We start from the raw sequence: 18,220 nt of genomic DNA on the forward strand, positions 1-18,220 counted from the left end.
GATATTCCCCAATTACAGGCAGTGCTGGGCCCTAATCCTTCACTGGTGCAGTATGCACAGAACTCCAAATTCTGGAAAAATCTCATTGATCAATATGGGCCACAGAGCAAAATCTTAGCCCTCTGGAATAATCAGATTCCCAGTGTTCCAAAATGCTACAGTAACAGTCCACATAGTAACAGCAGAATTTGGTGAGATACACATCAGTGACACCTAAATTGGATTACAGTATAGTGAGGTTGCAGTATTTCTATAAACAAGGCTTTGAGAAGACAGTGTGAAAAAACTAATCAAGCAGCAGCTAGCAGGAATATGATGACTACCACCAAAAAATGGGAAAAGGACAAAGAAAAACAAATTATTGTAAGACACAAAGAAATTCAAGCTCCCATTCAAAAGCTCTTCCTGATGAAGCGCTCCTGTTCTGGAAGCACCTCTCCCAAATTGAAGTACTGAAGGAGAACAACTACACAGTGAATTTTGACTTAAGCCATGATCCAGGCAGGACCTGAAGCAATCAAGTGAAGGTTTTGAATAAGCTCATCCCAGACTGTGACCAAAACACTCCAAAAAGCAGCAGTTCCCACTTTCTTATTACTATCTTTTAGTTGCAGGATCTCAATTCCAGCATATGTACCACCTGTAAAGGCACTGGGGCACAAAAGGAAACTTCCCTTCCTGTTTCCCAGGGTGCTTTATCTCAAGCCATATAGATCCTTACTATACAATTAGTGAAACTTTCCTGACCATGTTCAGTTTAACTTCTATAAAACTAAACATGGAGGCAAGTTAGGACAACAGAGTATGATAAGAAAGGTGCTTTGTGGGATTAAAAAAAAAAAAAAGAAAAAAAAAGACACAAACCAACCAAAATAAACTCCCTTATTTGTGTCCAGGAACTTCATTGGTTCTGAGCTTTTCTTTAAGGCCTTTTTGAATTTGTTTCAGTGGGATTTACAATTTGCTAATACTGATGTGTGATAAACTAATAAAACCTGCCTACAAAGTTATAGGCCCAATTTACTAATAAAACCTAATTCGATTCTCCTGGGAAATGCAAATTAAATAGTGTCCAAATGGCAGAAGCTGAGTACAACTCTGCTGAACATATTGCAAAGGCGAACAAGTTGGGTATTGTTTTTAAAATAAAGTTTAATTATGGAAAAGAAAAAGCAATGCACAGAGTTGGCAGAAACATCACTGTGGTAAAACAGCTGAAAGTACAATCATATTGTAATATTAATTTACACTCTATTAGCTTTTCTTTCCATTAAAAGATTTTATACTCACTACATGTCACCTCTAAGACAGGAAAATACTACTGCCTCTGTTCAAATGAGGACAGAGAGATGTGGGTAGTCTCAATTCTACTGCAGCATAGACTCCACATGAGAACCTCTACATTAATCTTTCTGAGGACCATGAAACAGTTTCTTCTGCCACTGATGGCTGTGAAGGGTGGCGTGAGACAGCTCATTGCTACTCTCTGCTAATGGACTAGTCTTCACCTTCAGAGACAGCCTGCAAGATGGCACTTACATCCTGAAAGGCTGGGAAGGGAACGTTCCAACTTCTAAATAAACTGTGCTGAATGTTACTGAAAATACAAGATGGATGAGACACTCCCTAGTAGGCTCACCAACTCCTCCAGCTCTTTCCTTCAGCAAATGTACCTGAAGATGAGAATCTATATGGAATATAGCTATAAATGTCATTGTAGGATGTAACTTACATGCCACTTCAAAACATTCTGCTAATCATTCACAAAGTTCACATTTGCCAGCACCTGATGCAGTTCCTGGACTTGACCCGGACCTGAGCTGTTCAGCTGTGACTCACGACTGAGAGTTACCATTACACCACAGGAATCAACAGGAATGGAAGGCTACAGACCTCAGTTGTTCCTCCATGACAATTCCCATCTGATTTTCATTAGGGTATCCAAACAAAAAAAGCCTGTGGATATGACCATCCCTGCTATTCAGTGTGGACTTTTAGCACATGCAGACATTACATGTGGTTAGCTCAGCTAGAGACAAGCTAAGTCACAGTAACAGTCTTCCCTGTGCTCCCACCAGGACCTAAGGCCAGGTATTAAGTTACTGCATCCCACAACACTGTGGTTTCCATCAACTTAAGACACCACAGCTTGGCTGTGCACGTTGGCACTTGGCAACATCAGCCACAGCTCCACTGAAGCCAGTGCAGAGCAGCCTGCAAGGGGCTGGCTCCAGACACTGAGCTCACAAAGTATCACAATGACCTGCCATGGCAAAAAAGAAAAAATGCAGTTACAGTTTTGGGCTGTAAATCCAGGCAGAAGGAAAGATGTTCCACCAAGGAGAGAGACAGACAGTCACCCCATAAAACTGGTGGTGTTTGACATGCCAAACCTCACTGCTTCCTGGGAAGAAGCTCCAGTCACATGTCTGTTGAGAAGAGATGTGAGCACACACAGAAATGCCTTGTCTCAGTGCAAACGGGGATTGTGCAATGGCAGCTCTGCTACATTTTATAATGAGGTTAAAGGATCCTGTACTGGAGAAAACTTCCTTAGGAAGAAAAAAAAAGTTTTGGCTGGCTGTAGCATTCCTAACTATTAACCTTTTCAAAGCTACAGACTGAGAACATTTGAGAACTCTGATGAAGATATTAACCAAAAATTGATTTTTGCACTCAAAGTTTGTACCAGTTATAGCCGGGAAAGCTTAAAAAGTGGTCTCTTCCCCAAAGGGCAAGAAAAATACTGTGGCTATCTCTATTATAAGATCTTTAGCCATCACTATTATGTTTGTGTCTTAAGAGAGTAATTAGTCTCCAGAAGGTGATTAAAATTTGATAAATGACCATGGATTCTTGAAGACTTCTTTCAGCTGGTCTTTATCCCCTGCGGCTCAGACACTAAGCTGTCATCACATCAGCCAAAGGTGAGGGATTTTTTGTTTGCCACAATCATAAAACTTTCACTCAGTATTAAGAGTTATCAGAACCAGGAGCCTTGAATTCAGATTTTAATAACAGATGAAAATTTCAAATATATGCCTAATGCCCATCTGCTTCTGAGAGACAGTAAGATGATTCAAAGCTGGTAATCTAATCACAAAAGTCTTTTCCTAGCCAATGAAAAAAACCTGGATACAAGCTGTCAAAACAACCTCCTCAGCCACGTATTTTCTGCTGAATGGAAAACATACCTTACGATCTGTTTGCATTCTGCTCCAAACCTTTGAGGAAAACAAGAGATGCTGTTTATGGATTTTATCACCGCTTCTGTGTATGTTAGATCCTGAAATAATTCTATTTATAGGCATCATACATAACAGTACAACTCCAATAAGAATATAGCTCAGAAATAAGAGCTGTAAACTAAAGTTCTTCGTAAAACACACAAGCTGAACTATCAGAAACAAAGCATTTCTATTTCTGACAGTGCCTTGGGTTGCTAAAATTAGGGTGGCAGTATTAAAAAAATGGCAACTTTCCAGGTCTTCACTTATGTGCTGCTTCTCCTTCATGATGACAAGTAACAGAAACAACAGTTATCAGGATGTGCACATGTCCAGAGTAGCAAGCATGCAAGTAAATCTACAAAATGAATTCAGGGCTAGGTATTTTTACAATTCCCTTCAAAGTTGTTCTGTACTTCACAGTGCAGGAATTGATCCTGTGAGGTGGCATTCCCAACTCCTGAGAGTAACCACTCCAGGTTTCAAAGGCAAGTCCAAGAAACCCTCTGAAGGGAAGGCAGTGTCTTTGAAAAACAGCTTCTAAGGTACTCCACCTAATTCCCCAGATCAACAGATGTTCTATTGTTACTTCATGTCTCCCTCTTAAGAAATTAGGAGGGAGAACAGCCCCAGTGTGGTACCCAGTGAGAGCAGATGCCTATACACAGTTTAACATTTTTAAACTCCTGTTTTACTCAGCTTTAACAAAGCACTTCCCTATCTGCCTAAGACTGTGCAGCGGGTCTAGGTATGTAGGTGCAGTGTCTCCTGGAACAGGGACTCCACAGGGGATGGTTGTGGTATCCCTGCTGGATTACAGGAGAGTCAACCACTTCAGCAATTGCACCTAGAATTCACAATAGGTTCTATTCACAATAGAACCACTGCTCCAATTCCCCCAAATTTTCCCAAATGTACCCTGGTGGAATTGCAATGCAGAGGCTGCCCTGGAGCTCTGCCAGAACCAGCACCCCCAGCCAAGGAAGCCCGTGGTTGTCACTGGCTGCTCAGTGCACAATAACAATATGATGGATGGCAGGGGGGGTGGGCTGAGCTCCTGGCACAGTGTTACCAAACATCACTTACACTGAAAAATCTTCAGGACAACTGGAGTTTGGTTGTGGTCCTTGACAACCTCTTCTCATAGAACCATTTCTTTGGCTCCAAAAAGTGGAGTCAGTGATCAGAACACACACACTTAAGCCCTGGTAATGCACTGGGGGCACCAGCTCAACACTAACTCAGCTTCTCAGCATTAAAAAGGTGGGACTTTCTGGCTGACTTGTTCAGCTCCCTTGGAGGCAAGGGGAAGTCCTGATCCAGTCTGAGCACATTGCAAGGACAGGAAATAGCCTCAGAGAAATTAAAAAGGTAACATATCCTCGTTCTTCCTCATCAGAATGCAGAAAGGAGAAGAAAGGATTAGATTATTCAAGGCTGAGTAGCAAGAAGTCAGCTCATGGTTGTCACCTACCTCAAAATTCACAGGATGGTCTTACATGACAAAGAGACTCCAGAACTTACCAAACAACTGTTTCTGTTACAGAATTAAAAAGTCTAATATAAAAGGCAAAGACCAGAAGACACAGGCACAACAAATAAATGTATAACAAATAAAAAAAATATAACAAATGAAAAGAACAAAAGTTGTATCTACTCATTATTAGGCCTTCTCTCTTTGAACTCTCAAACACATAACTGTTAACTGACTTGCTAATTGTCTATGAAAATTGTAACTCAGTTTTCTTGACAAGTTTTGAAAACATATTCAAATATTAATAATAGAAAAATGAACCATTTTTATAACAAAAATCTTGATTTATTAAAAGCTGGAACTGGTTAAAAATAAATCCCTGACATAAGGTTCTTGTTAGCTTTAAACTGTAAGCATAAAAATACCCTAGAATTATGTTTTGGTATGGCTGAAATGTACACTATATAACACATAAAAAGCGCCTTGACTTGCTGCTATTATTTTTAATTAGGCTCTCCAGCACGTATGGTTTTACCTTCCAACACCAGTTCAAATTTGGGAAAAGGGAGGGTCTTACTCTCCAAACTCATGGGACTGGCAATTCCATGGCTCATGCCTTGGAGCACTAATGCATTTTACATTAGGTCTAAGCATCAGGAAATCCTGGCTTCTGGCGCCAAGCAGTTCAGAAAGATAATGACACACATCTGAAAACGAGGATTCGCCGTTCAGCTGCCAGTATCTATTCTATCAAACAATTCACTCCTGCTTTGCTACAAATAGGACAGAACATTTGCAGCAGTCCACACTGTTTCCAATTAGACTGTGTGTCTGGACTGCAGATAAATCCATGGAGCAATCATATTGAAAGAAGCCTTCCTAGAAAACAGAATTCTAGTAAGAAATCTGAGTATTTCCAGAGGCAACCATCAATGGGCAATTACTAAGTTTGCTGTGAGCCAAATTGCAGTTTTTCTGTTTCCTGGAGGTGAGCCCCCAAAATGCCTCAAAACACACAAGAAAATTCTACAAACAATTTAATTGGGTATACACCAGATGTATTTTGTTACTTATTTTAGTTGGAACACAATCCAATTAAAAAGCAGCTTGCTAACATAGCTCCCTGATAAGGGACTGGAATTTGAGGCTGTGATGTACCTTAACTTTTAACAAAGGACACTCAAGATTTTTTTTTTGCCCCAGCTGAAAGCTTTCAGGCAAAACAAGAGTATCTTGACTGGGGTTTTATCTAAGTTTACTGGAAACAAAGAAGTCTGCAAGCTCCACACCTCCAGAGGGGCAGGAAGACTGCTGGGAGCACGTACCCTACAGTGTTCTGGTTATAAAGAATCTGTCACCTCCTGGTTTATGTGTCTATTCTGAAGTTGAAAATGGTCAAGTCACATACTGAGACTGCAAGAGGAGCACACAGCTCATACTTCCCTCAGTTTCTCTGTCACCTGCATGCTCTGAAATGAAGGCTGTGTATTTGGAATCAATGAGTGCCAGCATCCCCTTTCCAAACACAGGCTCCAAGCAAAGGGTTGCACACTAGCCTCAACTTTATGCTTACTGAATAGAAATACTTACTTTTTTCTAGAGGATTCATCTCAAGTCCTGCTTTTTTTCCTGAGCATGTTATTTATTTTAATTTGTCCTTAAAAATGTTACCATTCCACCCTTGCTCAATGTTCAGCTTTCTGGTGCATCACAGGTAGAATAAACCAACAAGAGTAACTGTCCAATGCCCTTGAACAATTACAAGAAACCAAAGTAAGGAAGAAAAATCTCTTTTGCTTCAGCTCTACATACTGTAAATTACTTACATTTTACAAAGGGTGATTAACATTATTAATGGTGAAAATAACATTCTTCATTTGGAAAGGAACAATTTCAGCCACAGGGCTGGGAGTGTTCAGAGAGCATCTTGTTAAAGTGAATTCTGTACCTCGACTAACAAGTGTTTGAAATATTTGCTGCTAATGAATGCACATAATTCACTATAGCTCTATAAAAGCTCTATAAAAGGCTTTTCCTAAACATTACAGGATCCATGAAGATTTTATTTTTGGAAATGAGTCTTTTCTATTTTGAACTCATATGAGAAGTCTACTCAGAAATTCAAACTGGAACGGCTTGCCTACATTCAAAGAAGGAGAGGTCATTCATTGGCCAGGGGGGGAATTCAGAGAAACATCTCCCAAAAGTCAAGCCAATGTCTTTTGCTCATCTAGCAAATTTTCCAAGTGCCTTCAGTAGGAGACTTAGGTTAAGAGAAAAAACACCAAAAAACCTAAGCCCACAGAAATAGTTTTGGCAGCTGAGAATCTTATTTTAAATTTAAGAATATTGGAAACAAGCATCTTCTAGATAATCAGCACCTCAAGTCTTTCTTTAGACATTTCCCAACAACAACATCTGAAGAGCATCTGACTAATTGTCATAATGGGTCATTATGGCAGTTAGTTGTGTGTTCTAGTGTTACTGCTCTATTTTACAGCTTTTGGAAAGCTATGATGCATTACAACACAAATGTTAATATGTTAAAATAAACATGGGATCCAGACAACAGAGTAGAACTGCTTTTTCAGTGTAAACCATTCCTACTGCTATGGGGGCAAAAATTATTGACTACCCCAAATGAAGCCCTATCAAGAAACTTGAACAGTGATTGTTGGATGATGCACATTCTTTACAAAGAGCAACTTACTTGCCAGAGAAGGGATGCTGCCCAACCAGGTCTCCATTCTGGAGATGGTAATCCCCAAACACATCCGGACTCACCGCGCCGTCGGGGGCTATCAGGCCATCTGTGAAAAGAGGAGACATACAGTGACTGTGGGAAGGACCATGACTTCAGGGCAAGTGGGCAACACAACCTGTCCTGGTTTGCCTTAGGAATTCATTAGCAACTTACAATATTTCTGTGAGGACCATCAATCAACAATAATACAGAAAACCAGCAGCTTCAAGCACCAGAAATCCCCAGTGAGACTCCAAGGAGCTCAGCCTACTGCCCTGAAAAACGCTGTACCAAAAAAATGTTCTCTTAGCCTTTCTTCCTTAAGCCTGTAAAAGTTATTTCAAGACAGATCTTGTCTTTCCCATCATCAAAGTAAGCCCAGAGAAAAAGTAATTAAAAGGGCCAAACATTAATCTGGGCCACCAGCATAAAAGTAAAAAAGCAGCAGCAGTTCAGACTCTACCCTGCACCACTGTATCCCTTCAAACTCATTAAGAAAAACAGGAAAGCAACTTCCAACCTATTTCTTTTATCTCGCCCATCTTTTAACGTCTCAGAGTTCTTTCTTAAAAGGGCAGGCTTTTCATACATCCTCTCAAAACACAAGTTGCAGTTTTCTTGTGCTTCCTTTACATTACAACACTGGCATATGAAGATACAGACACTTGTAAAGCCAGCAGTATTCCTTAAAGGCTTGAGTCTCTGCTTGCTTTATGAGGAAAAGAAGAAAATCAGGAGCTAACATTTTCCTTCTGTTACATCAGTGTAAATCCAGAGTGTCTTTGAAGTAAAGTCAGTGAACTGACCCCAGCTGAATAAGGGCCCAGCTTAACTCTTTCCTGTTCCCATTCACAAAACATATTCCTTGTTAATATTAAGGGCACAGTTCTTACTTGGTAATTAGTATTAGGCTCTAATCAGATAAAAACCAAACTATTTAACTAAAACAGACCCTACATCAGTTTGTCTCCATTACTGTATGAAACTCCAGACCCGGATAGCAGAAAGCACCCCCATAAAAACAGGGCAGAAACAGGTACATTCAAACTGATACATTAATAGTTTAAGAAGAGGGAAGAGAGAGATTTCTAATGACTAGGAAGTTACAAATGCCATTCCACTTTAAAGAAAGAGAGATAAGATCCAGGGAGTCACAGGCCACTTAGCTTAACCTCTGTGGTTTCAAAACTCCTAAAACTGCCTGCGCAGGAAGCAGTGGAAAGTTACTTACAGACACAAGGGCTTAGAGATGACGACTCTGGCAATCAAACAAATCTCCCTGTGCTTTATGAATTCACCTGATGTTTTTTTGAAGATAATGTAGTGACAAGTGATAAAAGGAATAGAATTGACACATCTAGATTTCTACCAGACATTTGATGAGGTGCTGCAGAGATTCATTTAGAAGATAATACCTCATGGGAAAGTGACTGAATCCCACACAGCAGATCGCAAATGAAAACTGCCAGCCATGATCAGACCACATTTGAGCAGCATAAGATTGCTGTACATGGCTATGTTCTAATTGCATACATGTGTATACAGTATGGGAAGGAGTATTACTTGACAGGCCAGGGATCTGGCACAGATTGATATTGCTGCCTCTCAGCATGGTCAGTGAGACACTGGTGCTCTGTGGTATCATACAAATAGAACATGTCCAAACGAGAGAAAGGACAGTTGAAATGGCTTTTATTTACACTCATACCAAGTTTGCCTATCTCACCACCTGTTCTGTATTTTTTACTGAGAAATGAAGAGCAACATTATGGCTTTTATACCTGCAGCACTTCAGATCAAACCCAATCAATTCAAGTGACTATGCATTTTAAATAGTCAGGTTCAGTTAAAACTTATTTGAGAGCAGAGAGACTTAAAAATAACATCTGTCTTTATATTAGTAAAGCAAGCACTACGTTTTAACTCTGAGGCTAGAGCTACCACTACTTAAAGTGTCTTCAATCAAGAGTGTTAACAGTCAAACCATAACACTCAGAGTTATGGCTCACATGAATTTATAGGAAAACGAAAGCACATGGAGAGCATCAGCTGCATATAATGTGATTACACAGTTAAAGGACATCTGTTGTTATGTACGTTTCAACATAAATTAGGTTATGTACTTTCAGAGCAAGAGAGACACTGAGCTCAAGAAGGCAACTTCAGAGATTCTGCCACGTTTTCCCTGTAGGTTTAAATTACTGTGCAGGAGAGCGATGGGTCTCTCGCTGCAATACGGAGCTCATCTCGCCGTGACTGAACTCAAGAACTACTTATGGCTGAAGTGGGACTGTTACTGAGTGTCAGCCATCAGTGCAGGTCACTTCTAAAATTATCAAGCTGAAATACAAGTACTGAATTCCTTACTATATGAAGATTTGTAGTTTTGTTGGGTTTTTTAACTAAGGAATGCTCTGTCCTTTGGAAACCCAAATACCTGCTCCAATTGGTAGAATAACCCGTAGCCTTTTCATAGGAATATTGTGTCCCTTTCAAGATGCCACATCTCAAAAGTCTAAGTCCAGCAGATTTCAGAAGCACACCACTACTGACACTTGCTGGAATGAATTTGAGAAGTGAACCTGTATTTTGAATATAATCACCTACTCTTTAAAAAAGGGCAATCTTTAAAAACAAGGCACTTTTCAAACATCTGCAGAACATATCACTGGAAATCTGCCTCTCCTTCCTGGTCAAATATCAATTCCAACACACACAAAAAAAAATAACATTAAGCCTGTAACAAATTATTAAAAGCCAGGAAATTCAGTGTTACTGGTGCCATTCCATTTCCAGCTCCCACTATTGGGAAAAGAAAAGTCCCTATGAAATAAGCAATTAAGATCTGTAAAGGGGAGACTACAACAGGCAGGTTGGCACATCTTTACTTTAGGAAGCCCAGTGGAGACTTGATGTAGAAAAAGACCCTTAGAGGGTACAACACCTGGCTCCCACTGCTAAACTCTAATAGAGCAAGATAAAGCTACAGGATTCAAAGTACAAAAAAAACATGACACTAAAGAGGCAAGTTTTGATGACATATGTCATCAAAAGTAGAACAGAAACTTTAAGTTCTGATATCCTTTGAGAACAATTTCTGAAATGCTACTGAAATCTTGCACAATTATTTTCTTGCAGCAACTACAAGTCAAGATTATGGGGTTTAGTGGTTTTGTTTTTCTAATTACTCTTCCTGCAAAATCATCCAGAGTCACAGAGCTTTGTGACTCATGCTTCATGGCAAGGGACTGGACACTTCTGTGGAAAATGGAAAACACAGTCTCAAACCCAGCAATTAAAAAAAAAATAAAAATCCATGCACACACAGTCATCCAGGAGTTTGAAAAGGATCTAAAACCACAAGTTCAAGAGGATAAGCCAACTCCTAGTTATGAAAAGTTATGAAGACATTTATCATGATTGTCCCCTGCAAAGTTTTTCAAACCCTTCTCTGAAACAGCTGGCAACACTGGACTAGATAAATCAGTATCTTAATCCAGTGGGGCAATTTCTATTTTCTTAGGAACTACAAAATCTTCACAGGAGGAGAGAGACAGAGCAGATTCCACTTGAGATGCCCAGAACTGTGCCACTGAGCACTACTAATAGGATTAAGCCAAATGATAAGAAATGTCTTTGTCTTTTCTTTAGAAAATCTATTAGGGTTCATCTCAAATAAAAACATGACTCTTCCTAACAATAATTTGGGTATTTTTTAAAGTTTCTTTAAATTGTCAAATAATAGAAGTTTTTCATACAAGGAACTAAAAAAAAAAATACCAAAACAACAGGTATTGACAGAAGAGATTCACACCCTTCCCTAGATCCTAGAGATATAAGAGCAAAAATCATACAGGTTAAAGTCACAGAACGATGACATCTGCTAAGGAGTCTATAAGTCTGACGTGGCTCAACTGAAGTCTTTCATCAATATCTGAAATAAAAATTCCATTACAGAACTAACACATTAGGCAGAACAAAATTCAGCATAAATCCCATAGCTGTGAATTTAACAGGGATGAGAGAAGGTTTCTGTTTGCAGAGGAAACAAGCCATGGACACAAGAAATAGGTGTGAACAACAGGGCTGGGCCACCTTTACTCTAATCAATCATCGTGGTCCATCAGCTCCCTGAGAAAGGTCTACTCATATTTCTTAGGATCATGGATATACAGTCCTCAATCCATCATTAACATCCTAACAAGGTCAAGCCCATCCCTGGCTGGCATCAGCACTGCTCCCAGTGACACGGAAGGGAACTGTCCTGGTTTGAGTCCTTTGAGTCAGCCCCAGGTGAAGCTCCTGCTCCAAACACAGAAGAGGCAATCCCAGTGCTGAAGCTAACAGCTGCTGCCTTACCTGCATTGTAATAGAGGTCAGGTCTCTCCAGAATATCCCCTTCATGGATGTAGGGCTCGATAGGATCGTCACCATACAGGTACTGCTCACTGTCATCCATCTGCCGACTCTCCACCATCTCCAGCCACTGGGAGTTGTGCCATCGGAATTTCTCAGTCTGGATTTTTTTAGCCCATTCCTCGTCATATTCCTGTTAAAAATCACCACACGGTATTTTAGGATGAGGTACAGATGAAGCTGTTTGGTTTAACAGGAAATGGCAGAGGAATTCAATGTCAGCAAAAGATGTAGGTTCAGTGCCCAGTGACTTAAATCCTCTCTTCAGTTCCATGTCCTTTGAGCAAAGAAGGCATTTTGCAAGCACTGGGCATTATTCGGGTTTGTACCTGCAGCAGAACAATCTTCCTGCCATGGTTTGTAACTTTACACCATCCAGAAAAAAACTCCTGCTTTGAACAGAGCAGTTCCATCATCAATCTCCTCATTTGGTTTAATTAAGAAGAGCCAATTACTGCCAATCTTCAGGGGGTTTTCAGCAATTAATTACTTACACTAGTCAAATACCCTGCTCATCTTCATTAGATGAGCATTCACTAGGACAACTAGTTAATAAAAAATACAACAAAAAAGGCTGTGGTAAAACCAATAAATTTTTATTTTATGAGCTCCAGTATGAATTTAATTTTCAGCTTCATGTCAAATGTTATGTTTAATATTGAACACCCACAAAAATGGTACACAACTAAAGTCTGAGAGGAACTTCTCCAGAAAGCTGAGTAAAACAGGTTCCAGTCACTATGGAAAAAAATGTAGGCATGGAATTTCAATCTGGATTACAGCCTGATTGTACTCAAGTGATGTGATACTTGATATAAAGGAGCATCAGAATGAAGTGACAGCCTTTGGTCGCTGCAATCAGCTGTTCAGAGAAGGATCTTCTAAACAGACCAGACTATGTGGGCTGGTGATTACAACCAAGGGAACACCGACCTGTGGATGACACTCACTTTCTCAATCCTACTGGGAAGACAGGGCACATCTAACGATAGGAAACTCATCAACATACAAAATCTGCAGATGGTATCAATTTGGGAATGTTCACAAATAATGCACCATAATTAGTACTTCTCTAAACCAAAATACTGTGAACAAGAGTAACATTCCTAACCAAAATGTTTCTGCTTGTGGGAAGAAATATCCTCAGGAAACAGGCCCCACTCCATTGTCTTCTAAGCTAACTACAAAGGAGAGAAAAATTGAAAATCATCTCCTAACTCTCCCGGTGGTTAACATGTGATCTAGACAGACTTTCCCTGGAGATCTGGCTGGAGTAGTTTAAGGCTTTAAAAATCTGTTTTACTTAGCCCCATACAGGAAGAAGACACACAATTAGCAACAACATCTTCTTGGTTGTGGAAGTGGTAATTTCTTAAACTGTTCCTGCCAGACATGCCAAAAGAGACCTGTCCATAACCAGAGGCCAGAAACAAGCCAAGAAGGCAGAACAAGCTGGCTTAGTAGCTCAGGTTAAGCTTCTGAAAACCTTGTAGTCTGAACTTGAACTTTTAAATTAACTTCATATTCAACCCAACCAACATTTTCTTCCCTGCTATCATGTGTGTTACACAGGTAACACTCCCTACCCTCTGCCTTTTCTGCCTTCTGACTGGTGGATAACTACTACTCTTAGAAATAACAGTGCAAAACAAGAGTTTCCCTGGAAAAAAGCAAGCTCATCACTGAGATTTATAAAATCACCAAACCCCCCCCCCCAAAAAAAAGACAGGGCATGACTTTCAATTATGACATCTGACCAGCATCTTGGAAACATCTCCTTTGCTGCATCTGCCAGAGCAAAACCGTGGGCTATCTATTATGTCAGCCTCCAGCAGCTGGGAATTACTTACAAGCTTCAGAGAAACTCTTGTTGCTGCCAGAAATCATACTGCAGGCTGAAGAAAACTATTCCCAGAAATCAGGATTGCGAAGAAGCGGGGGAAAATAAACAAATCTAACAAACAGCAAATTAGACTAATTTGTGGGAAAGCTGAATCCCTTTTACATTACCTTGCTTACCTTTAAAAGTTCTCAAAAGGCCAGCAGCCAAATCATCTAATTCACATTTACCATAACTGCACATTGAAAATGCTTGAATATTCCCAAAGTTCCAACCCTAAATGAATCTCACTTGCCCAGCATCACTGCTCCATTCCACACCACTGCCTGAACATGCTGAAGGTCTGTCAGAAACAGACATCAACAACTTCTATCCTTTTTAAAAAATCAGTTAACATGTCCCAGATCCTAACAGATTTTTCCTTTAGATGAAGACAGCAGAGCAGAACATTCCTATCTATTGTACATTTCCCAACCTACATTAAGAGGCTTAAAACTCCCAGGTATTTTTCCTCAATTATTCATCTAAATCTTGGAAAATGGGATTAGCAACTGAATGGCAAATTAGCAGTTGTAAAATTGACCATATGTGTACATCATTAAAAAACCACAATTTATCTGTTCAAGTAATTTGGTAACTTTGTTCTGGTTGCTCCTTCCCAGTGAAACACAAGGTACAAACGTTACAAAGAAGTGACCACCCCAGAATCAGATCAATGATCAGTTTGTCAAGAGTTTCTGGCAGCCATCCCAGAAAAGGATGATTTGCAATAATCTAGAACAATTTATATAACCTCAGCACAAAAAAGTTCATTTAAGTACTGCTAGATCAAGAATATGTCCGTAGATTTTCCATAGAAATGTGCAGAACCACCAACTGGGTAAATGATTAATGGAATAACATCAGAATGGAAGAAAAGCTGTAAATGCAGGACTACAGCCAAAAGGCACAAAGAAACCAAATTAAAGACATTTAAAGCAAAACAATTCCCTTAAACACTGTAAGTCTTCCAGTAATTATATTTTGAACTATTAAAGTCTCTTTTTTTTTTATCTTGTGTGGGGTATTTTTGTTTTGGTTGGGTTTTGGTTTTTAAACACATGAAGTACCCCTTCTTTACTAAGGGATTCCTGCAAAAATGAAACCAGAAAACATCATGGAGATACAGCCATAGCTTTGAGACCTCCAGCTCTTTTAAATGTTAGGCTACTGGAAAAGTGCCGGATGGGAGAACGAGAAGAAAGTGAACAGAATGTGCCTATTCTCCAACACCCCCCCTCAAATACTCCATGTTCAGAAACATAAAAGGCGGAATTCTGAAGGTTGATTTTATTCTCTTTGGAGCTCCCTGACATCACTGTTTTTAACATTCGGTTTCCATAAATCCCAAAGTGTCATAGAAGATGTATGGCTTGACTCTGTGAGGAATGTGCCATCCTTTTTGAAGTTCTACTTCCAACTTTGTTTACTACTGAACCATTGAAATATTATGAAGCGTTAACTGGCCCATTATCAGAGCGTGTCTGTTCCCTATCAGGGTCCCCTTTGTCACTGGCTTCCGTCACACCTTGTATCTGATTAACACACTATAGGATAACACAGAGCTACACAGATCTGCTTTGTGTTCTCTCACAGCTGATGAAAAACAGATTTTCCTTTTCGCTTTAATGTGGTTGCCCTTTAATTGGGTCTGTAATAGGGTTCATTTGATGTGATTCTCATACTGAACTGAAACCACTATACAGTAAGTAGATGCTCATTATGTTCAAGGCTCTACTTGATATGTTAAATTCTTCATTACTGAACCATCCACAGAACACACATTTCACGTGAAAGCCTAAATTAACCATTTATTAAGAAAGAAAAGATTTATCTTTCCTACCTATGCAAAAGTTAGGCACGTGATTCCAGCTATGTGCCTCTACAAACCAAGGAGAGAAACAGATGTTATGGATCACCTTCTGCAGGTGTCTGCCACACCTACCTCAGGGCAAGTACCACCTGTGGGCAATTCCTTCACAGGAAAAAAAAAATCCTTCTACCACTTACACCTGTGCAACCCAGGGTCACTGCCTGCAATCAGGTTCATGGCTAAATATATTCTGACAGGAAGCTACAGAAACCTGTGAGATGAAGCTAATGGCAAGGCAAAGAAAAGAGTAACCATTCATGCCCTCGAAATTTAGGTGCCTACATACAATGCACAGCATCCACAAAGTTCCCATATTGGCAGTAGCAGACTGGAGAAACTTTTTTTTCCCCTCTACTTTGGAGGAATGTAAAGAATCTCACTGGCAACCTGTTACTTAAGTAACAGATGGGTGGCTTAGCTCACCTTCCTAATCTTACAACTCCAAAGAGCAAGCACCAATGCTGGAAGGGAATGTGTCCCAGACAGGTTTATGCGAACACAAAGACAACCAGGACGCTCCTGCCCTATCTGATGCTGCTGCAGTGTGGTTATTCTGCTACAGGCAGAACCTTTCCTGCTGGGTAATGTTCTTTGCCACAAAAGGCTACCAGCACCAAAGCAGACTGATGGCACATTTAGCAGTGAAAACACTTCAGCAGCTGAGCCTGCAGCCCCACTCCCTCACTGCCTCTGCCCACCCCTCTGTACTTGGGTTTGCTACAGGATAATGGGGAACGAGGCACCACAGAAAGGGCGTCTTGACAAGTGAAGGGAGAACCTTTTTTCCTGGAGTGACTACAGCACTCTTCATGGAGAAAGGACACCAAGCTGGAGTCAAAGGTTATCTATTTTCAGACATGCTGCCTATTCAAATGAAGCCCATACCAAATCCCTGTGGTCTGCTCTTCTCTGATTCTAAGAGAGCTGGCCAACATCTCGCACAGCTGGCCCCAAATCCCAGAGCACTGAGGGTTCACAGCACATTCCTGCTTCTTATGTGAAATTCCAGCATCCCCAACATAGAGGACTTGCATCAGGGAGCTTAGCTAACAGGGAAAGAAGCAAGCTGTTCATTAACAATGCTTTCCATACAGGGCAAACATTATTTGGCATTTATTACAAATATGTAGTCAAAGAACAAAACCTGGAAACACAGGCCTGAGGCCCTTCCTAAATCAGTGCTGTAGCTATCCACAAGATATTTTACTTCTGCAGGAAGCATAATGATCCACTCTTGATCATAAGAGAAACAAGATGGTACAGCAGGTCTGCATTCAGAGCTGTAAAGACACTGAATAAGAAAGTGGGGGGACATGACAGAGGGTCAGACTAGAGTCCAAGTCTCTGGTAATGGTTAACTAAATACCCTTTGAATAAATGAGGAAAATAATTTGACTGCAATAAAAGTGAGGTAGGAGCAGAAAAAGAATAAAGAAACCTGAGAGATTAGTAGCCCCCTTGGCTCTTGATAACATTGCCCAAGGTGAACAGAGCAAAACCATCTCAAATAAGCTGACATCTTTTTCCACAAGTTGGAGTTGCAGGTGTCCAGGCTTCTGAGGCAAAGGAAAAGGGAACTTAATTTGCTTGAGACTCCTATACCAGCTGCTGATTCCAGGCTTTCAGCTAAGCTGTAAGACCTGTCCCACCTTAGGGGTACAAGTACACTAAACTACCTCCTTGGTGTCAAAACTCAGCACACGACACGGGACTGAAGCATTCCTAAATCATCAACACAGACCTGCTTTTTGACAAAAGAAGTCAGTCTCAGTGCAAAGTCTTGTGTGCAAGTCTCAGTGCATACTGTGCTAAAGCAGCACATCTGTTTCACTTCATCAATGGCAGAGTCCAGCCAAGTTATATTAAACAAATCATCACTAGTGTAACATTTCCATAATTTCTGTGACAATTACTTTACTACATTTCTCCCCTAAGGCTTATAAGGCATCTCATTTTCTTCAGTGTTATTTCAATCACACTATATAGAGCTCACTGATGAGTGAAAGAAGCATTTGTCTCCCTGAGAAGAAATTATTTTCAAATCTATTCTCCAACATTTATTTTCTGATTTCCATCATCAGAGGACCTAATCCTGTCAGCATGTATGGAACAAGATGACTGAAAACTGCAGGTTTTCTTGGTGGGGATTAGCACAGGTAAGAAGTTCCACCATCTTGGAGACTATTTCTGTTCAGACACCTCAGCAGGCACTGGTTGTGTAAAACTGACACACAACCAAACACCTCTGTGTTTCCAGGCTGCTTTAACATTCCTCAGATCTGAATGGCAAAATACCTATCAAGATCTGAGGTTCTGATAACCTACTGTCTCCTAGCACTGCTCATTGACTCAGGATTAGCATAAAGATTCTCTCTTCTTAGGACAGGAAAAAAAGCCAAGTACATTTTACTCAGATGGTAATAGTGAATATGAAACTATGTCTTTATATATTTATTCTTCTCGATCTATAAAATACATTTTGCTTAATAATATTACTAACAAATTTTCAGTAACTAGATACTACTATGCACCACATTGTAAAGCTTCCCCATGTGAACAAATCAACATGTGAGTCACTTGGAAGCTGCACTGGCCCCAAGGCAAAGCA

General features: G+C 40.2%; 1 protein-coding gene across 5 annotated transcripts in view; it reads right to left on the reverse strand.

Annotated features, from left to right (window-relative positions):
• KIFAP3 (kinesin associated protein 3) overlaps positions 1–18,220 on the reverse strand; it is a 66,376-nt gene that overhangs the window by 11,768 nt on the left and 36,388 nt on the right. For 3 of the 5 annotated variants that reach the window (XM_027694625.1, XM_027694626.1, XM_027694627.1), the window contains exons 18-19: positions 11,804–11,993; positions 7,412–7,511 (exon numbers count right to left, since the gene is read on the reverse strand). In XM_027694625.1, the coding sequence (XP_027550426.1) occupies positions 7,412–7,511; positions 11,804–11,993 (290 nt within the window). Of the gene's footprint in view, positions 1–6,291; positions 6,451–7,411; positions 7,512–11,803; positions 11,994–18,220 lie in introns of all 5 variants that reach the window. The other 2 variants (XR_003536099.1, XR_003536098.1) reach the window with 1 other exon arrangement.

Source organism: Neopelma chrysocephalum, unplaced genomic scaffold (genome assembly GCF_003984885.1).
Source record: "Neopelma chrysocephalum unplaced genomic scaffold, ASM398488v2 Primary Assembly neopelma1_98, whole genome shotgun sequence".
NCBI lineage: Eukaryota > Metazoa > Chordata > Aves > Passeriformes > Pipridae > Neopelma > Neopelma chrysocephalum.